Here is a 22,496-nt window from a genome sequence, read left to right as displayed (position 1 = left end):
AGGACCCTGAAAAGGGGTGAGAGAAAATGGGCACAAAATAGAAAATGAACTTGACAATATTCTAGAGAGTCCCCATCACAAAACGTATCAAAAACTGAGCCAGGCCAGAATAAAATGCTTGCAATAAATGTAAAAATACACCATTAGGCTTTGCCGGTTGTCTAGTTTATACATAATAGATTTTATTTTGGCCTTTTAAGTTCAGTTAAACAGGCAGACATGAAAGAGAAAAACAGCATTCCACAACATAGAACATACATTACGTTGGATGGACATCAATAGATTTCTAAGGGCAGGAAAAGTGTCATGCTCCTTTAAGGTGAGGGTGAATCATCAACCAGTAGTTCCAACAACACTGTAGCTGGAGCACATGTCATTGATTGTACATTGGAGATTCCCCTCAGCATTAAAGAATATCATGTAATTGTTTTTAATCAATATGCAAAACATGCAAAGACAGGTTTGGTGAGAATGCATGCTCTGAATACCTTAAACTAGCTTGTTTCAGCATCCACTGTATTGAATCAAAGAATGTGCGGAACTAACAAGCCCTCTTTGAAATACCTACTTAATAGAGACACTGCAGCCATGTGGCTTGTTGACTTCCACAACAAACAAAGACAAGAGGAGGTGAAATTCAAAGGCCATTCATTACAGACCATGTTCAAGGAGACCGGACTACCTCGTCAAATGCCAAGAGTTTTGTTTTCAATGGAACTAACGGGGAGCACACCTCAATGGTTCTTTCGTCAGTCCTTTTAGACAAAGACACAGCGCTAATTATTGATCAGACCAAACAGGAACTTGACATTTTCCCAAAAGCTCCTTTGTGTTAAGTATGTGTTTGTGAGCTTTTAATCCCTTTAGGGAAGCTCTAGAGGTTCAAAACTAGTCTCCTCTCAAAAGCCATGAGAAATTGCCGCTGCTTCCTAGAGAGTGTGTAGGCGTCAGCTGGCCGATAGTTGCAGAAGGGAAGTCATTATTCATACATCAATAACCCTAGAGGGAAGAGACTTTAACACACTCCCTATTGCACTAAGCGCTTTGATGCTTTCAGACTGACTTTATATCAAGGCCGCTAATTTATTGTGAAAATGATGATTGCATTTCAATGCAGGAAATTCAGACAGATTATGAGGGAACTATGAGAAATGAAATGACAAAAAATCAAAAAAAGGTGAAAAAGAAGATTCAAGAATGTCGGTCTTTAGTCTGTCTTTGGCTGCACTGTGTGGACCCTTAGTAAGTGAATCCAGTAGCTCTCGTCTCTAGCTATGAGGAGTCTACTTCCTGGTGCTTCTCTTCTGTGGAGCACCTTGCATTACCCTTGTAGTTTAGGGCCAGTGGTGAGGTGCAACACCAGGTGCAAGAACGCATTGCACATGGGTGCCTGCCCTCCCGTATGCCCGCTTCAGGGCCTCCAGGGGCTGTCTGCAGGGTCAGGGGTGTCCTCCCGCCGGAAGAAACCCCTCATTGGAATTACACGGTAGTCCTCCTCAACATGTGGCTTCCATTTGGCCAAACGTTGTTGGATGAATAGGGAGAGGAGAGGAAGTTTGTCCCAAGGGGCATCTGTAGCCTTTGGGGGCCTCACCTTCCTTACTAGAGAAGGAGCGGGGGTGTGGGAGAGGGGTTTGGACTTCCTACCACATTAAGGGGACTGGTAGTGACATTCTGATTGGTCTAAGTGTTATTTTACCCACTGGCCGACAGTAGGAAAACACTATATGAGTAGGAACTGGACCAAATAAATTTTACTGGTGCAAATAAAGTTTTTATTACAAAAGTTCCCTTGTAGTGCACACTGCAGCCCACATTAAATTGGTCAGCAAAGTACCACAAGCTATGCAATTCTGTATCGTAATCTGTAAAATGACTGTGATTGTCATTGATTATGCTGTTCGGTTTCATTAGAGTCTGAAGGTGTTTCCCATTAGCGCTGATTGTTTCAGAGTGTGCTTAATGTTAACTGCCTAAGAAGGAGCTACTATAGGCCAGGCTTCTGGGATATGATCTCTGAGGAATGATGGTGTTTTAAAAAGGAAAAAGCCTTCAGGTTTTCAGAGGGAGAATAGGACAGTGTGAATGTTATGTAGTTTCACAACAAAGTTGCAATCAGATGAAAGCAAACTATGTTAGCTGAACTTTCTACTGTAAATAGAAACTTGGGATAATGTATTTGATTCTCCTTGACAGTCAACAGGATCAAAATGGGCCATTGAAAAAGCTATTAGAAATAAAAGAAAGCAAGAAATTCAACTGATAAACCATCATCCACTATCTGAAAGTACATGTTTACATTGGACAGAAAAAAACTTTTAAGTCTTCAAATAATAATTTCCTTGAAAATAAAAGGAAATGCTTTTCAGATTCTCCATGTTAACATGGTATTCTTATTAATTCTGTTACTGTGTTAGAGGACACTCGTGGCAGCCTTATCCTGTCTCAACAGTTAAACCAAATGCTCTTTTACAAACTATTTGTTTTATTCATGAGCAATCGATTTGAAGTGTAATGTTTTCTATTTTCTAGAACCAACCTCAAAAACATGAAATTCACTTTCAGTTTTTCTTGCAACATTCAATCAAATCCTAAAAGAGATACTATTTACAAAATAGACAATCACTACTGAAATTACAACTGAAGTTGATTTAACTTGATATTATTCGTCTGAGACAATGGTCATCTTACAGAGTGCCATTGTCGACACCCACTCTATTGCTTGGACTGGCTGTCTCTGGCTTGGCCAATATGACTGGCCACTGCTTACTGGCTGTCCATCCCTTGCCCAATCAATCACTGCCATAGCCCGAAGCTGGGCCGCGACCTTCACCCCCTACTCAGCACCAGGACGCAGCTGTCGCAGCTGTGCCCAATTTTAGAGCCCCTGAGCCTAAGGTGTGCTATACATACTGCCCTCCCAGAGGACCCGGGATAAGGCCGGGCAGGTTAGCCCTCAGACATGTGGTGGCCAAGGCTAAGATCCTATAAGCATTTGGCAGGAGGCTATGGCAGACATGGGAGATCATCATGAGATCTGCAAATGTCTTGAGTTTTCACTTGTCGACTCCAGGCATGATGGAGGCGTTTTGGAGTGGAAAAGACGCCCCAGCTCCTGACATCACGAGTACCTTTATAAGCCTCCTCCGTGGAACTGTTATTCAGATTTTCCAGGGAGGGATTTTTGGCTTAGGTGTTTGTAAAATCTACACTGCTGTACAAATGCTGTATTTACAGTTGGATGTCATGATCCACAGCAATGTCTGAAACATTTGATGGTGTTGTCAATATTTCTTATGCACTAATTTGAGAAGTATTTGACATTTAAGTTGAGTAGACATTTGGATGTGCAATTTTTTAGCAGAATCTGCAGATCTGTGTATTTTACCTTACAGTCAAATATTAGTCCATACGAGGGTTCTGTGCCCATAATTCAACATGAAAAGGGTGCATGTGGAGTTGCTGTAAAATCAGACGTTTGACTGGATGCTCAAACACTCACAGTATGGAAATGCACAGTACATCTCCTTCACACACCAAACACCACAAATACAAAAACAGTCACTTTACCACACTCCTGCGAGACAAGGAATCACGTCTACTTACTGGAGGTCCTGTAAGAAGAGAAAGAGAGAGAAAAAGACAAAATTAGTCATATGCCCATGCCTATATGACATGGCATTGGGTTTGGAAGTTGGAAGTTGGAGGGAGTGTAGCTAGAGTTCACAATGAAAAGCTTTGTTCTGTTCTACCTAAGCGCCCTCAATCCCCTCACCTGTCCTGCCACTGACAGATTCATAGTACAATAAACGTCATGACTCAAAACTTTGGTGGAAGAAATATATAGTGGCCCACTCCCAGATACCAAACTCATCCTCAAAGGTCAGCTCCTTGTAGATTCTGAACCTTATAGTAGCCTTGAGAAAAAGAGCACCTCAAAAACATACCCTTTTTCAAATTCAAGATCATATTCCAGAACAACTCGTGCACTCATCAATGCTTTTTTTGTCTAAACTTACACATCATCAGCAATACACAGGAGAATCAGCACATACATAGGCCAGGTTATGTTTTCAGAAACAAGTCACATCGAGACTTTGGCGCATAAATCAAGATATTCATTTCAGGAGCCTGTTGTTAATGTTGTCGATCATACATCTGAAAAGCATACTCTGCCCTCCCACGAGACTGTCACTCCCAACACTGGGAGCTTGAGACATTTCCCCTCCTCTGGTAGTGGTGGAAATAGCCTGCCTACCAAGCCCTGGATTGATGAGAGCAGGGATGGAGGGGGGAGAGCAGCAGCTAGTGCCAGGGAGACAGCATATGACACAACCCCGGCTGTAGCTTGTAGTCTGAGCCGGTGATGAACGCCAAACCGGCGCCGCTCCTCAAATGCTTCCTCCACGCCCAGTCAAGATTAATGCAACGCACTGCTACAGCACTGCCAGCCAGTCAGACCTTTTTCCATTAGACACAGACCAGCTTGAATTACTCCTGTATCAGACTCTCTGAAAGGCAGTGAAATGACATCTTCGTATTTACAGATTACTTTTGATGTTTTTACTGCCTTTGTCTGTGTATGTGTGTGCGCGCAGTTATTCACAGAGGTTGGAAAACCTCCATCAAAGGGCTCCTGATGGGTAACACAAACCTCAAACCTTCTATCAGAAACATATGGGAGGGACAGAGTCAGCCACCAGGCAGGACCTCACTTCTTTGGGATAGATATGCATCATGCAACATCAAAACCCTTCCCTTCGACCTTTTCAAGAGGTTAATAACCTAGTCCTCAGTCACCAGAAGGAACCAGTTGCTGCCAAACCAAGACAGGGAGCTCGCAATGTCATTGCATCCATCACTTCACACCAAAGACAATCCCGAACAACAGTTCATGTCCCTGAATGTCACGTCGACCGCAAGCTTAGTCTCCTCTCTTGACTTTGGTCTGGTATTTGTATTTTTTACGATGTAAAAAAACTGCTGAGATATAACTATATGAAAAGATTTCCCCTGCTCAAATTGAACCCAGCAGTAGAGGAGAGCTGGAGAAAGAGGAGGGCTCTCCAGACTTCTAAAGTGAATAAGAGAATGAAAAATGGAGGGCAGTGAATTTGACAATCAGACAATTCTGTGAGGAACGAGACAGAAACAGGGCTGACTGGGGATCCCCAAATCCCCACCCCTGCAACAGAGGACAGATAAGTCAAAAGGTCCGCAGTAAATTCGACTTAATATACTCGAAAATCTGTCACAGCTCAAGAGCAACAACCCTAAGGAGAAGTAGCCGCCCCTACCCGAAAGACTCACAAACCTGACAGAGGGAGAGCAGTGCATCTGGCCACTCCTCCAGACAGACTACAGGTCTGACATGGGGGATAACGTGGAAGAGTAACAGGCAAAGTGGCCAAGGGTGACAATCCCTCTCTTCCAGGCTTCCAGCTTTATGCTTTCCTGCTTTTTGTGTCGGTGTTTGGCTAGTAATCCGAGGAGGCATTCTTCTAAGCTTCTGCTGAGTGGGCAGGTGCTATTTTCGGTGAACCCGAGTCCAAGCAAATGTCAAAGTGGTGTTTGTAGAACCCACAAGAGATTTTTGGGGGGGTTGTGTTGGAACTGGCGTTCCGTCGCGTTCCTGGATCACAGTTTTCCGTTCCACTTCATTGTGATGTACCCCCCTGAAAATATTTGGTATCTAGTTAAACATGTCATCACCAGAGATTTGCACCCCTACTCAAAGGTAGTCTGCTTTCTCTATAAGTGAGAATAGTCAGAAAAGAACAATCTGGAAGATTCCCCTGCACAGTTAGGTGGGTTCAGACATACAGTCCACATTGGGCAGGTACAGTAGACCTACCTGGATCCCCTTCACGACCTCTCTTTCCCCTCGAGCCAGGAGGCCCTGGTTGAGAAACAACCAGCAGTTAGTCAAGAGGTTACACTTCTTGTTTACCAGACAGCCTTTCAGCCCAACAGGATCCATCTGGCCAATAACATTACTCAGTGTACTGGAAGGTTCTACACCTTCATCTCACAATCATAAACGTATGAGGATTTGAGTATCCTGGTAAGGGCGAGGGGCATCTTATGAAATGAAAACAGCACAGAGCCATGTGTGGAAGCACCGGCCGGCCAATTTCATGCAGTCAAAAGCGTTTCCAAAAAAAGGAAGCATATATATTTTTTAACAACACAAGCTCATGCTCAGCTTTTACAGACGAATATCTCGCTCCCCAGGTCCACCTATCGCTCGCTGAGTCACAAGCAGGGTTTTTGCCGTGTTCTAAATCATTCCTGCAGACGCGGGCCAGCCTCAGAGCCAGTGTCCGATCTCGCACGCGAGCATGGACTTGGATTCCTGCTGCATTCTGGGCTCGCGGTCACATCCTGTTGGCGCGACCCACACAGGGAGGGACATCTATAGACAACCTTGGACCAAAGGCACATTGAGAGACATGGAGAGGCTTCAAATAGCCTCATGAGATGGCGCCTGATGTTGGGTTGCTGAAGCCTAAGCTTTGCACGCTAGCGGCAACGGTCGGCACACGCAACACACACACACTGACCACAAATATAAAAAAGGAAGTTGTTGCATTGATATCATGCAGGCCACATATCTTCGGTCGGGCGAAATACGGTCCAAGTGTTGCTGACACCTGTTATCCCTGCTTATGTAAGGGCCCATGTCCCAGCTAATGGTGTTCTGAAATTGAGATCTACCATCTCATGTATGCATCCTCCTCACCCCTTATAATAGTTCAGCAGGCAGTCAAGTACTCAATACGTCTTCTAATGGTTCAGCCGGCAGGCTGTTACTCAACACTGCTTCTAATGGTTCAAGGGGAAGTTAATTACTCAACACTGTCTCTGCCTGAGTTACAGCTGGGACTGTCTTCCAAATCTCAGCAAAGCTGTTTTACAATTAGTCTACACCAGTTCAGTAGTAACTTTTTATTTTTATTTATTTCACCTTAACCAGTAGTAACCTCCAGTTTATGTAACTAATGCTGCATGGGTTCATGCATTGTCTATTAATTAAGACAACACAACTATGGGATCATTTGTGAACACTTCACTGCTAAATTCACATGACCTTTTGTGTTGCAGGGAGTGTACTGAAGCACAAGAGTCTTGTGGACAGGTGGGTTGTCATCTTGAGACGATTCCTCTACCGGGATCCAGATCCAGCCAGGAATAACCTTTGGAATTCTGGTGCTGAAAATACACCCTCTTCCCAACCCCCCTCATCCTAAACCAATCTCTCGAATCCACCACTTCTCCGTTTGCCCTTGTAAACACACAGTAGTGGCCGCCACAAATGGATCGACTCTCAAACTTCCGTACTGTGAGTGTAGTAGAGAGGTTAGGATATACTGGACCACAGAAAGAGCTCTGTATAATCTGGTATGTACAGTGTGATGTGCCAGGATGGTAGGAATAACATTTGGGGTGTTGTGTAATATCGGGTATCACTTGTGGGCATGTCCTGTGGGGTGTACTTTTGAGTATCACTAAGGTGAGAGTCACGGGAGTTAATTAATAAAGGGGGTGGAGTCTGGAGTTGATAACCAAACTTTAAATGGGGAGCATGTTGAGGCTTTGAAAGATGTAATAAGGATAGAAATGACTTTAGGTGGGAATGGCTATAATTCTTCATATCCGCAGAACTTGCTCTCCAACTGAAATGACCCCAAATAGACTAAAATAACCCTGAAGCTGTAAACCATTCAAATGTCACTTTTCAGATTTTTTGCGGAGTAAAGAATACTCTTCAATAACAGTCATTTAAAACAAAAAGTAATTTTACTGAACAAATTTACATTCACACTTTGAGGATTATCTGCTGCAGTTGTGCAAACACTGAACCAGATTTACTTAGCAGGGGCGTTTACAGTATTTGTCGAAGACAAAAAGGGACTGAACTTTTGCACCTCTGACATTTGTAAGGCCTAAAAGAGGGAATACATTCTACACATTTCATGCCTTTTTCACAACTGCTAGGGCCTATATAAACGCTTGCTTGGTTTCCTAATAAAAGTATGGATGTGTGGCTGTTTTCCAAAAGGTGAGTTAGATTAGTTGACTCCTTCGCCGTCCCTGCTTCCTCGGGGGAACCAATAAAAGCTGACAACGGTCCTATTAGGTTACACGTGCTCCACAAAAATAACGTCTGGACAACCTAACAGTTCATCACACATCCCTTCGTCTGCTCATTTCCTACTTGTCCTGGGGTGTGTGTCTGTGTATGGTGGGGGAGGGGTGGGGTGGGGTGGGGGGGTTGAAGTTAGGGGTGGGTCCCTCATGAAAGAGACGCCATGTCCTGAATGGTAGACGGCTGACTGTGGGGACCCAGACACAAGTCCTCCTCCTCGTCCTCTTACTGTTCCCCGATCTGACAGACGAACCCATTCACAAGGAGCATGTGTAGCTTTGTTGCCTTGTTAAACATGAGTCATAGTTCCAGAGCCTGTGGTGATTTCTTTTGGCTTGCACTCCACTGATGTCATGTTCTGAGTAAAATGTCAAAGTTAAGAGAGGTGGGGCCGATCGTTATGAAAAGATGCTCTCTAATGTGGATGATGAGTGACCCAAACACCCTGCTTGACACATTTTGGCATTGTAATGTGTACACACTTGACTGGAACACAAACATACACATCCAGAAATATTTCCTATGTGTCATTTAGCGTGTATAAAACAGTTCATGGTCAAGATGACAGTGCTAATGCAGACAAGACTTGGCTGAATGAGCTATTACAGCATAGGCCATGGGAAAGAGCTTCAGTCAACGAGCCAGTGAGGAGTGAGGGCAAACACTGCTATGTTAACCATAAACATTCTCAAATCCTCGTCCCTAGTTTACCTGTGCAAGGTTTCTACTGTTGTTGTGACACACTGCCAATAGTTGTCAATAATCTGATATATTCTCAAAATAATGTCAAAACCCAATACAAAACGAGTGGACACGTTTTTCAAGGGTCCTTTGCAGCTCTTTTCTTATGATCAGATTTAGGAGACCACATGACAGAAAACTCAGCCCTATCATAAAGGGATCTCCTCCCAGGAATGTCGGGGAGAAGACAAGTTGGTTCACCTATTACACACTCAATCAAATGGCTTGGTAAAGAAACTAAGCTATTTTCCCAAACAACCGCTTGCACCCCTAAAGCCAAACCACTAAGCCGGAGATTATATAATTACACCTTGCTTCATACAGCAGATCATCACAAAGACGGTATTGTGTTTGGACCAGAAAAGCCACAATTAACCTGACTTTACCATTAAGTTCCCAAATGGCTCTTGGAGGAGGAAAAGGCATCACATCTTGAACAAACCCACTGTAGACTGGGCAGAAGACAAGGTTTTGTTTCCCAATCCATTCAGGTTAGTGGTTTCATGGAGAGGGTGCATAAATCATATCTTTGATTCAACACCTCCATATTTTCCATGATTCAAATCTCAGACATGGGATGGAAACAATTGAATTGTGGCTCAAGTTCAGAGTTTGGTATTCTGCAGATTTAAGCACAAAGTACACATGCTGCAGGAATCACCTGTACATAGAGATAAGTGTGATCTATAAGAATTGGAGGAAAAAAATACACGTATATATAATGTTTTTAAGGTTGTTTTGTTATGCAATAAGGACTTAAAAATGAACTACCTTTTTTTAGCCAGGGTGATGGTTGCAAAGAGCACCAAAGCCTGTTTCATGATACATGAGTTTGAAACCAGTCAAAGGCAACCTCTTTAGTTTAGTAGGAGTTTTAATATATATAGTGTAGTTATTTCTGGTATATTATCGAAAACTAACTTTTTTAGTCTTCCAATTAGCAAAGTAACACATCGGAGAGAGCACTGGAAACAAAGTAGAAACTCTATCATTAAGAAATTAGGTTCAACTGCATTGCTCTAGAATACCGCGTTCCATTTCCCTGACTTGCTAATTCACCTAATCATTGGAAATGCACAGTCAGGACCTTTCGGAAACTGGCCAGCGCTTTTAATGAGGCTTTACCATGGCTCCTCTTTCATTGACTTAATAGCAGGTTTGCATTCAGACACACTGAGGTTTCATTCAGGTTGACAAGGTTTTGCTTTTGTAAGCCCTGAACTTTTGTTGGACCTTAGGCCATGAATTAACAGGACACAAAGGAGCAGAGGAAGAAAAGAAAAAAACCCAGAGAAGGAGGTCTTTGAACTGACAGGAAAGTCAATAGAGACACAAAGGTCAGCTGATTCTTAACATCTAACCTCACCGTTGAAAACTCCCAGAGCTACAAGTCAACAGTTTAGGCTATAAAATGCCTTCCAAAAATAAAAGGTAATTTCAATATTAACACCTGTCATATCTAGCAGATGCTAAAGACATTATGTCACAACTCACAATAACAGGGAAGGGTCTGGGTAGAGAGAAGATATACTCCTAGCAAACTGCATGATGGTTTTTAATATTTTTTTACTGACAGAACCTCCCAGAAAATCCTCCTTTCAATATATTCCTCAAGGATGGTCTCTCTGTAACCCAAGCAGGGCCCTCTGCTCTAGCTGTTAAATAACCTTCAACAGGCCTCTGTCATGAAAACCAATATGTCATCCACTGCGTACTTCCTATTCTGTTTGTCACCAGCCAGCCAAAGGAAACAAGCCCACCAGAGTGAAGACATATCTGGGAAAGAAAGCCAAGGGGGTCCCATACCAGCACGTGGGGCAGCTGCATTTCACCCCATTAATGTTTTAAAATCTTAAGGATTTATTTTTTGATGTATCCTGTGGGGTTTGGACATAGTCCCCCAAAAATTGGGGTAGGGGTTTAATGTTTGTCTGAGGTGGGAGAGTGAGGATTTAAAAGAGAGACAATGAGCCAAAGCCATCTTCTGTGATTCTAACTGGGAGGTATTTGACAACTCAAGCAGCGAAATACAATGCATAGCAGCATATTAATGAAATAACCAGACGTGTGATAGATGATATGGACACTATTTGGAGAGGCTCTCTTATTTTATAATAACAGTTTGATTATTTGCCTTGCCTCTGAACAGAAGCTTGCCGTCTCAGAATAGGAAACACTGTATACTGGCATAGTGCCTTTAAAGAGTCACTTGGGTTATCAAGAAGCTCAAAATGTATCTATTTGTATGAAGGAATTGGAGACATGCCGTATGAGGGAATCAAAATGGATTCTAAAGGTTTTATAAAGTGTTTAAACTTGTGTTTAGAGTTGGGACATATAACAAAAAATGTACTATTATGTGTTGCTTCTAATAATAGTTTTGGCACCTGTGGGTACCGTACAGCAGAGAAGGAAACAGCCCACGCCTGTCAGAGGAGTGAGCGGCAATCAGGCGCCACACTTATCCAGCCGGCCACGCATTAACCGCTTCTTGACTCACAAACACATTATTTACAAGAGACAAATGGCATCAAGGGCAAGGTTAAAACAACACGTTTTAGAACGGCAAGGGATGTCTCTGGATGTTTTATGCTTGGCCTCAGACGACAGTAAAAGTATTGTGCAAAGCTAGCATTCCTCCCCTGCAACCTTTCAGGCCTCATGTGGACGTGTATATCCGCTGAAGGCCTTGCTGAGAGACATGAACATGGGGATGTGATCTAGGCGTGTGTTATTGTTTCCAGAATCTGATGAATGAATCAACTGTGGAGCCTTGTAAAAACGGGCCTACGATAACAAACAAGGAGAAGTACAGTCAGTTAATCACATCATCAGGTAGCCAAGATGTATCGAGTTTGACCAACATCCATAACAACGACTGAAATGTTTAGTCATATCTGCAAATGAGTAGTACATTAACTAGCCTATATGTGCACCGTATAGCTACTATGCTTGTTTCCCTGTGTTTTATTAGAGTTATGAGTGTGTGAAATAAAAAGAGCTGTTGACATCCATTCTTCATCATATTCTTATGTTTATATTTTCCGATTTTGACACTCAAGGTAATTTAGCTCAATGTAAGCTGTGAATATTTCTGCACTAAGGACTTTCTACCTGTCATCAATCCTCGACATAAATCTGGGTGGGGCTACTGACTTACATCGTGATTCTGTGAAAAATCTAATCACAGCTTGACTTTTACATGCCAATTAGTCACTGACATAATCCCCCTCGGCCTTGAAACAACCAAAACAAGCTTGTTAGGTTTCCTCAGGTTTCCCCTCTCGAAAGCATTCTATCAACTTTGACAGCCAAGTTAGACAAGTGGCTCTACCCAACAGTGTCACAACATTCATGTGATACAGCCCAGACGTCAAGGCTCCCCCTGGGCCACTGCGTAGGGACCACAGGGCCTTGCTTCCATTCCTAACTACACTCTGCTGCCAAGATCAAAAATGAGGTGCGATGTAGATTTTAAGAGCTAGTGCCTCTTAATATTGAGTTACTAGGGGGGAATAGGGAGGGTATCTTGCCGTGCAAGAAGTTATTAAAACAGAAGCTCAAAGACAGACACAGAGAGAGAGAGAGAGAGAGAGAGAGAGAGAGAGAGAGAGAGAGAGAGAGAGAGAGAGAGAGAGAGAGAGAGAGAGAGAGAGAGAGAGAGAGAGAGAGAGAGAGAGAGAGAGAGAGAGACATACAGCGAAAAGAAAGAGGGATTAGGAATTAAAGAGAAAATGAGAGAAAGACAAAAAAGGAGAGAGAAAGACAGAGATCCATAGCAAAGAGAGAGAATTCAATAGAGAAAAAAACAGAGAAAGGGAACAACAGAGACAGCAGACGTTTGTTGCATGGCTGAAATAAACGGGTAGTAACTCAACGCTTTTACCATGTGTGCTGTATTAAGGATTGGCATTTGGCCAGCTCTACACTACACACCGACTCTAGTGTTAAAAAGGGAGCTCTAAAATGGCTATTACCTTGAGCTAATTAGAAAAGCAGAGCCATTGGCATAAACATCACAGATCCAATTTGTTAAAGGTGACAAAAACAGTCTGGGTTCGATTAGAAGAGGAACAACCCTCAATTGTTTAAATCTGGAGAAAAAATGGTGTTTGAGTACGAAAATATTAGAGAACCTTTAAAGATGTGTATCTGGAAAGCCTGTGATATTTGAGCAAAGACTGTCAAGTGTAATCATGTTACCTGTCTAGCTAGGCTATTCAATTCTTTCTAAATCTAAAACCTGGCTCAATGGTAGAACTGCCGCCATCTTGAATCTCAAAGTTGAAATAGTCTGGTCCCAATCACAGTCACACTCTTACCCTCCTCATCCCTCTACCCTGCCCCCTGTGGGACAGAGAGGGACTGGGAAGCATCCTTCAGTTCAACCACAGGCACCCAGCCATGTCTATTTCGCAATGTCCCAAGCCGACAGAAGGCCCCATTGCGTTAAGTCGGCCATTTGTCATGAACATGGACACCTCGATGTCACGACTCAGGGCTAAGGTTGGAAACTGTCATCGGAGCCATTAGTCAGAGATGGCTCCCAAGGTCTGAACAAATGAATCAAACACATTGAGCTGTGAGAGCTGTAAACATTCTGCTTGTGCTTCAACAGAACATAGTACAGGACTGCTGTCGCCTGAGCCCTACGGTCGTACCATATCGCCATGGGAACAGAACTGGATTCATGCGAGCGTATTTCAAGCTCTTAAAACAGTGTGTTTTCTGATGGTTCTCCGACATGGGTCATAAGATTCAAAATCATTTTACAGAGAGCACATTCTAAACAAGATCAAGATACCTCCTTCTCCGCTTTCACTATCCTCCAGTATCACTACTGTGATACTGTAGTTCAAAGGTCTATTTTGGTTCCCTTCAACACAGGATATCCAAATAAACACACAGCTTGGTGAGGGATGACATGTCTACCAAAAGGACAAACAAAGTCAAAAAGCCGAATCACATGAAAATATCACATTACAACAAGGAAGGTGGAAGCCTTAAATGAGAAAAACAGATCCGGCCACAAATGCGAACTTGCGTCTAGCCGGAGGGAGTTATGACTGACAAGACATTTCATTCCTAAAACCACCAGAACACCCCTGGACCCTATTTCCCAGTCTCCTGTCTTCTCCTCTCCGCTCTTCTCATCCCATCCCAACAGAAACTAAAACTCACAGATCAGTCAATGGAAACGGATTGCAAATGAAAATATCGAAACCGTAGCGCGTGCATGAAGTTAATAGACTGCTGCAGCAATGTGCACCGACCCTTACTGCTTAGTTAACGACTGTTGCAGAGGACATTTGGCTTCAGCCCTCTCTGTTACATCTCAAAATACGCGTACCGTGCCACCCCTTTGTACAACAGGACTATCGCCATGGCTGTGACAGGAGAAATAGCACTGCATCTTGTAAAACACAATCCTGTGCTATAATACGACTAACTGGCAGGGCAAAAGGTATGTCTGATGTGGATTTCTGAAAGTACACTATAAACAATATAAATGCTAGTGCAGACTTTTATGCGATCATAAGTTTTGTGTCATAATTTAGGTGGAATTTAAGCGAAATCTTTTTTTTATCAACCCCCAACGGACGTTTTCCATGCTATAAACACTCCAATCATAAATTATCATAGTTCAGTGTTTCTAATTATAGGCAAATATATATGAAACTGTATGTGTTTTGCACTGTATTTGCAGCTCATTGCCATGGGGATGTCGAGGGCAAGGGGCCACATACCTGTACACTGTACTCTGGAACAGTGTTGACTTGGAGCGACTAAGTTCTTTCTCTCAGCCTCCTCTGTCCTGGTCTGGCCAATAACTACATACATCCAAACACTGACCAGAGTCTGTTCCCAGAACCAGCTCTGTCCACAAACCCCCCCCCCCTCCTCCCCTCCCCCCCCCCCCTTCTTCTTCCTCTCTTTTCCCCATATGTACTTTCCTCTTCATCTTTCCTCTCAGTACTTCTGTGTGCTCCCCGGTTTATCTCAGTCCCGTCTTTCTTTCTATCTCTCCCTCCATTTCCCTCCTCTCTTTCCAGATGTCTTCCGCCCTGCTCCTCAGAAAGCCCTTCTGGGTGATCTTTAAGGGATTTCCTACACCACACATCTGCATCTCCGATCCACTGGATGTGACATTCACACAGAGGCTAAACCTACACCCTCCACCCCCCGCACAAACACATCAACACAAACACGCGCACACACACACACACGCTGTACACACAACATGAAGGGATTCATCCTATACCTCCATGTGCCACCCTCGCTCCCTGAAATCATGAAACCCTGAAACTTAAAGCTGGTCTATTCCAGGGGTCCCCTCCTAGGAGAGGAGCCCTCAACCATAAACCAAAACATGACTGTTGGTCTCGCTCAAAAACACCACCAGGCTAAAAGTAACTTCTATGAGTTTGCATAGCCTGCAAACAGCCGTTAGCTAAGGAGCTGGCTAAGGAGGATATCTAGTCTTTTACAGCATTACAGGGGAGTCAAGGTACATAGACTTAACCTTGTAGTCCATGTGGGAGACAACAACACATTGCTCATGTCATACCTTGAGGCTGGGTTTACTGTAAGGACTCTGTCAATTTACAAAGAAGCAGACCGTGGGAGAGAGCAGTGACATGCAACCAGTGACCACACACACACTAATTCACACACACTAAAGTACACACACACACATGTTTTTCAGGGTCCAGTAGAAGGCATCAATGACCTGTATTTATTCAGTCCAGATTATGTTATTAGTGGATCTGAAAAACGAGAGTCTAAACAATGTCTGCATGTATTTATGCACACATAGCAAGTCCATACACACGTTCGCAAAGAGACTGGAGACTTGAACTGGTCATATGGAAGTTACCATAACAAACGGCTGTGGCACACTTACAAAAACACACACACGCGCCCACACACACACACATGGGCACACACTTAAAAAATGATTATCCAACATCAATAAACATGAAACAGACCTTGTTTGTCTCCAAGCCCTTTAAAAAAAAGGACACATGGACTTTCTCACAGTCAACACGAGAAATTAGCCTTGTCCCCTACTAGTATGGAACACTTGCTCCAGGGCATTCCAAAACTAGGGAGGAAGTCAGTCAGCTCTTCAGAGAAAACACGAAAACATGGCCTCCCCCCACTGTTTCTTCTACTGCAGGGGCTGAACAAACGCCACTCACAAGCCAGAGGGATCAGACTTCAGGCTGGTGAAGCCTCGGGCTTAGCTTGGGTCTTATGAAAAGGAATCTGCTTTCATAGAATAGGAAGGGAAGCTTTGGGAATTTCGGTATTCCCATGTGAACAAAGTTGGTTCAGTCAAAAGGGAACTGAGGCTCAGTTGAATATCTAGATTGGTCCATATGACATGATGCTGGGATTTCAACAATGTCCCCTATTGTACAGTATATAAGAGGATATTCCATAATGGTGTATAGGATATAGCACTAATGAAATTATTAAAACTCTGTTGACATGTTGGTTGAATCTCAGTGTGGTGTTGACCAAAACCTTAAAGCCTTTTACTTGGGTTTGTTGGAAAAATATTACCTCAACATACCCTCCAGTCAGAGCCAAACCCAATCAGGAGATTCAATAAGGATGTATCCACATGCTAACATTCAGTTCCTATATGACTGTGTGTGCATGTGTGTGTGATTGTGTGTATGTGTGTGTATGTGCACGCATGTGTCTGATAATCAGATGCTAGCATGTGTGTGCCAATGCCTCCATGTGTGTAGGGCACCAGTGTGGTCACTGGCCATGCACTTCCAGAAATGACAGACTTCAAAGCATTTAAGAACACTGACCCCAGGTCGGACACAGAATCCAATAAAACAATCCCAGATTGCACCAGACTCCTTGGGGTGATTATTAATAAATCCAAGTTTCCGGACAAAGGAAGCTTCGGCATAATGGCAAAGGGCCTCTCTCTCATGGTGGTTGCTGACCACACTGGCTCACAAACCAGCTGGTCTTTGATTGTTCTGCTCAGAACAAAACAAGCCCCCGTGCGCAACGGCAGCCATTGTATATCTTTGAATCTCAGACCAGCCATGCAGAACTACTGACCAAACACCCCCATGGCTTCTGGCCTTCTCCAGTCGCAGGACAGGACAATAACATAGAGTGGCTTTCCAGGAAGCTGTGGGGTCCATTTTGGCTCGCTGGAGCGAAACTGCAGAGCCATAGCTGCGCGAGGGGTGTCCGACCTCAGCGCACAGTTAGGGCTCGTAATCTGGGATATCCATGTCTCCACGCGTCAGTAATCACAGCAGGTCAAGCGTGACTGCAATGTTGACTGAGTTAGCATGGTGGCTAGATGAAGGGGGGGCAGGCACCTTTAAGTTTCCACTTTCTCAAATTTCAAAAGTATTTTTAAATAGAATACATGTTCCTTGTAATAGAAAACATACAGCGTTTTGACGCACAGTATGCCTCTGACCAGTGATCCCTCAGTCCCCACTGTTGCGCCGATGTACATCCATTGAAATGTACGGCGCCAAACACTGATGTACGTTATTTAGTAGGAGCTAAATATTTTAGACAGGCTGTTCATCTCCAGACATGCTATGACGTTGGGCAAAAGCAACCCAATACAATGCCTCATAGAGACACCGACATATGCATTCAGGGATTTCTGCATCACCAAAGACACCTCAAAGCAGAATACGAAAGGAGCATTCCGTGGTGACAGTATCCGCCGCTTTCTCGCGCCCCCAACTCTGCCACCTCCCTACCCCCTCCTTTCGACCCCCAGTCTTGGATTAGGCTCAATCATCGCTTCCCTGGTGAGCTGATGTTGACAAAAGGTAAACAGGGGGTAGAGGTATCCATACCACACAAACAAAACACACAAACACACATACACACACAGAAGAGATCTAATCCTGGATGAGGGGGCCTTGACAGGCTGAGAACAAACACTGTACCCCTCAAACCTCGCCCCCCGCCCCTCCCCTCCACACACACACACACACACACACACATCATCCCAACTCAACCTGGCTGTGAAAGCCTGTCTGGCCCCAATCATATCCCCCTACCCCCTGGGCTGAGGAGGGGGGTAAGCTACAGTAAATTATGATATCAGGTTTGGTGTAGACCTGCGCCTGGGAGAGTTGGGCTGTTTTATCAGGAGGGTCTTGGCATTTCAGCGTGGGGCCCAGGTCTAGGCACCGCACGAGTGAGGGGGGGAGCAGAGGAGAGACCTGGCCCTGTCCACCACGTAGGGCAATGCCTCACATACTGCATGCGAGGGATATCGAGGGTGTGAGGTGTGTGTGTGGTGTGTGTGTGTGTGTGTGTGGAGGGGGGGGGGGGGTGGGATGGAAAATGGAAAGGAGTGAGAGATAGTTTGCAGTCTGAAAATCCCCAACCTCTTCCTCAGCAGGCGTCTGAAGGGACATCTACAGCGCAAGAGACTTCAAGGAAAGGTCCCCCTGCCTTTTCTATCAATCAGATCTGAAAGCCTCTAACAACGTACTTGCCAAGAAGCTGCCTCTCATTCATGGCTCGGTAATGTGCGGTCTCGGAAATTGGTCTGTTTGAAGTACGGTGGGACTGAGTCAAAGGAGGCCACCAGTTCAGACGGAGGTCAGAGAAGACCCTGGAACTCTAATGCGTACAACGTCTGGGTCAGGAACAGTGCCACCAGCCCTTAGATCTGAAGACAGCCTGTTCGAGAACACTGGAACTTGTTTTGTCTCGTGCGCGTGACAAGAGACCAAAACACACACTATCGACACACATACACACAGGAGAATAAGCAAATACAGATACAGACAAAGAGCGGGAAAGGGTGTGTGTGTGTGTGCGTGTGTGTGGGTGTGTGTGTGGTAGGGTAGGGTAGGAGGGTTGGTGGGGTGGAGAAAAACACTCACACAAACACTTGAACACACATCTGCCTGACAACCCAGCGATGGGGGCCGGCCAGGGAGAGGGTTTGACACCCCGGCCTGGTCACAGCCCTCCAGCACTGTAAATAACCTTGTTTATCTTGGGGACATCAAACGCTGTTTAACGGCTAGATGAGCAAACCAACTGTCAGCCCCCCCCTTCCCCCACCCCTCTCCACCCCCCCGCCCGCCACACCAGTCACCCTCTGCATGGCACTGCTGTCTGTTTGGCTCTCTCTGTTACTCCATTAACCCCCTCCATTCCTAGGTGTGCAGCCCTCTCTGGTTTCACAGCTGGGTAAGTCGTTGGAGAGAATCTGGTGTCATCATCCTTCCCCCCTCTCTCACACAGCCTCAGGGATGACACAGCAACAGGTCCGACCTTTGACCCTTAGGATAAGGGGTCGACCATATGAGATGAGGGGCCAGATAACCTTTATGGCGGCAGACAATCCACAGACAGGATATCTGCGAGGATGTCATTATAGTGACAAGGAAGTCGAGAACATTCTCTTAACGACAAGGAAGTGAATGTGTCTTTGTCAGGTTCCACCACATCTAAATGCAAAAACAATATCTAAATGTGCTTTCAAACTAAAGGGGAAATGTCTTGCCAGTAAAAGTTTTGTAACTGACATTCTTTCATTGAAACTGCCTGTTATTCCAACCTCCACCCGCCTCACACATTTTTCTGTCATTTGCCAACAAGGAGCTGTGATGTGAGTCCTTTTACAAGTCCACCCCAGTCTGGGAAACATTTTCTCCACTTTTGATGTGGGTTTGATGGCAGTTGGTCTCTGGGAAGTCTCCTCTGTGTTGACAGACCAGCAGCCTGTCAGAGCCAACACTGTATTCCCCTGCTGGGCTTGCTTGCTGACTTGTAATTGACAAGTGCCTGTTAAGCTTTCCACTGTAAAAAAAAGAGCAGAAGACCAGGGGGGCCCTGTGGAGAAGCTTCACCCTTATTTCAGTCTCTGACCTGGACACCATGTCTACTGGGTTACACTTTCCAAGACCTTTACTGAGCCAACCTGGTGCTCTCATCTCGTTTTTGTATTTTTTATTGGACCAACTGGTGGAAAGAAAAATAGATTCAGAAGTCGACCACACCAGCGAGGGCCATAACAGGACCCCTTGGAGGTGATTGGTTAACGATGACATTCGGTGTGTAAGGCCTGGATGGGTTTTTGTCTCCTACAGTGCCTGAACAAAATTCCACAGAAAACTCGAGTCTCATATAACGCCGGAATTTGAGCAATTCGATCACCTCACTGTCCTTCTTATTCACACTCTTTTAAACTGACCCTAGGTCCCCCACTTTGGGCTTCGGGTGTCGTGGTGGCTAGGCCATGATCCAGAACCTCTGGAAAATCCATAGAGCTTCTCCACATTTTTCTCCTTCACCTCGGAGGATTGACGCACTAACGGCTTTGCAAGGCAAACGGAGACAAGCACAGCTCCTACGTGGGAGCTGCGCACATTCTTTTGTGGGGGAAAGGAATTCAACGCACCCTGGAGCTTACGTACAAGTCCACATACTGACAAAGCATCTATTGAAGATGGAGTTGATTGTTTCCTTGAAGACCCACCATTATGTTTACGTAAAGGGGAAACCTAGGACTATTCTGGATTTGCATTGTAATGCATCATAGTTTGACCTCTTCACAAAACAACTCCTCACAGCCTTACACTGAGAGAACTTCCATGAGGTAGGCCATATTCCAAAGGACACAGAAGAATATATCAACAGTTCTGTTTGTTATGATTGCATGACAAATGTTCAACATGTGAACCCTATTATCGTCTTCCTGTCAATGATAAGGATCTCCAGAATGAGGAAAGTGACACGTGAAAGGGTGACAGAAGTGAAGAGCAAACCAAATCTGAGAGAAATGTGTACCTCAACACAACCTTTACTTACAGTCTCCTGGACGCCACACAGGAAATATTAATATTGACCCCTTGGCAGACCAAGACAGATGCTCATCATTCAAGTAAATAACCTGCCGCATACTTCATAACGAGTTGGCATCACATGATAGTCACGCCACAAGCCTTCCCAAACATAAACTTACTGAATCATGTTGTTGTTTTGTAACAACTGAGTAATATTCTCCCACATGAATTACATTTAAGATCATCCTCTCAACTGATAATCAGATGCCTTGGTTTTAACTTGAGGTGAGAGATGCCATTTCAAATAACATGGCTCAGTTCCAGTGTGTGTGTGTGTGTGTGTGTGTGTGTGTGTGTGTGTGTGTGTGTGTGTGTGTGTGTGTGTGTGTGTGTGTGTGTGTGTGCATGCGCGCGCGTGTGTGTGCACGTGCGGGGTCGGCAGTAAACCAACTGATGAGGTAGAGGCTGACAGCTTTCAGCCAGGTTGGCCAAGACAAACAAAGAGAAGGAAACACTGCCTATCTTTTTAATAGGTCTAATTAGCTCTTAAGAGGATCAGAGGGGGGTGTTGAGAGGTTACGGGAAGTGGGTGGTAGTGGGGGGGGGGGGCACAGGAACCCCAGGGGTGAAGAGGTTTAGGGAGGATGATTAAGATGGTGCTAGGTAAAGACTGGACAACAATGTTCAACCGTCGACAATTGAGGAACTGGAGGGTAGGGAAAGGATGAGACAGGAAGAGAAAAAAAAGAGACAGGGAAAGAAAGAGAGAGAGTCAGGGGCAGAGAAACAGAGAGACAGAGAAAGGGACACAGAGGAAGAGTGTGAAAGAGAGAAGAGAGAGAGAGAGAGAGAGAGAGAGAGAGAGAGAGAGAGAGAGAGAGGGAGAGAGAGAGAGAGAACGAGAGAGAGAACGAGAGAGAAAGAGACTAATCTGTATGTCCTATGTCCTCCTAAAGCGCCTCTGAGTTCTCCAGTGAATTTTCCCAGATCATAGGGGGGTAATTTTAGGGTAGAAGGGAGTGGGCAGGGTCTGGGTCATGTTGACCCTAAGTGGAATCTTCTTCGGCCTGTAACAGATCCGTGAACTGGCGGTAGCTTTGGTGTGTGTTTCTGATGCAGCACTAGTGCTTTCTTTAGTGTTCATCTTCCAGGAAAGGGTAGGTCCCTAACTAGGACTGTGATGGAATAAATGGTACAGAAGATGGGTTGAGAAAACAGTGTCACATGAGCCTTGGTTCATATAAGCCCCTGATAGTTTTTCCAACCCACTGAACTGTTGTTGGTTACTGCCTTATGTCATGATTAGAGTAGAGCTTTAATTAGTGGTCAGAAGTCAAAGCTAGTCAAACAAGGTGACATAGATGATCGCAACCTATTTAACCTACGGCTCCAAAGAGATTACGTTATATCAGAAGTCCTGCCAGGCAATTAAAGTCACATTAGGCAAGTCTGCATTTCTACCAAGTCATGTCACCGTTTTAAGGGAAGTCGCCCATATAAAGTGGCTGTGTGCATCAAAGATCCTGCAAGGTTATTGTTTCATATGAAAAGGCCATTGAGAGAAGGGGGGAAGCATGGGCTATAAGCCCCAAGGCCGATCAGCGAAATCGGTGCCTGATGTTGTAACACAAAAGCAAAAGCGTAAACCTTCTCATATTTAGACATCTGGAAAGGTCCTTATTGATATAAAGACAGCATGAAAGCTTGGGCCTTTTATTAAGTAAAAACAATCCCTTCATTGATGTGACCTTGCTCCAAAAGTCACGGGTATTTCAGAAAACATTATAGAACAG

At 44.5% G+C, this 22,496-nt stretch overlaps 1 protein-coding gene across 1 annotated transcript in view; it reads right to left on the bottom strand.

Moving 5' to 3' along the window:
- Positions 1–5,547: 5,547 nt before the first annotated feature.
- Positions 5,548–22,496, bottom strand: part of LOC146268154 (uncharacterized) — a 32,361-nt gene continuing 15,412 nt past the window's right edge. The window contains exons 3-4 of the mRNA XM_084708891.1: positions 5,855–5,899; positions 5,548–5,675 (exon numbers count right to left, since the gene is read on the bottom strand). Coding sequence (XP_084565017.1) covers positions 5,638–5,675; positions 5,855–5,899 — 83 coding nt within the window. The 3' untranslated portion in view covers positions 5,548–5,637. The remainder of the gene's footprint in view (positions 5,676–5,854; positions 5,900–22,496) is intronic.

This window comes from Hypomesus nipponensis, chromosome 11, assembly GCF_054491055.1.
Source record: "Hypomesus nipponensis isolate SF chromosome 11, ASM5449105v1, whole genome shotgun sequence".
Taxonomy (NCBI): Eukaryota; Metazoa; Chordata; class Actinopteri; order Osmeriformes; family Osmeridae; genus Hypomesus; species Hypomesus nipponensis.
This window is presented reverse-complemented; position numbering and strand designations above follow the sequence as displayed.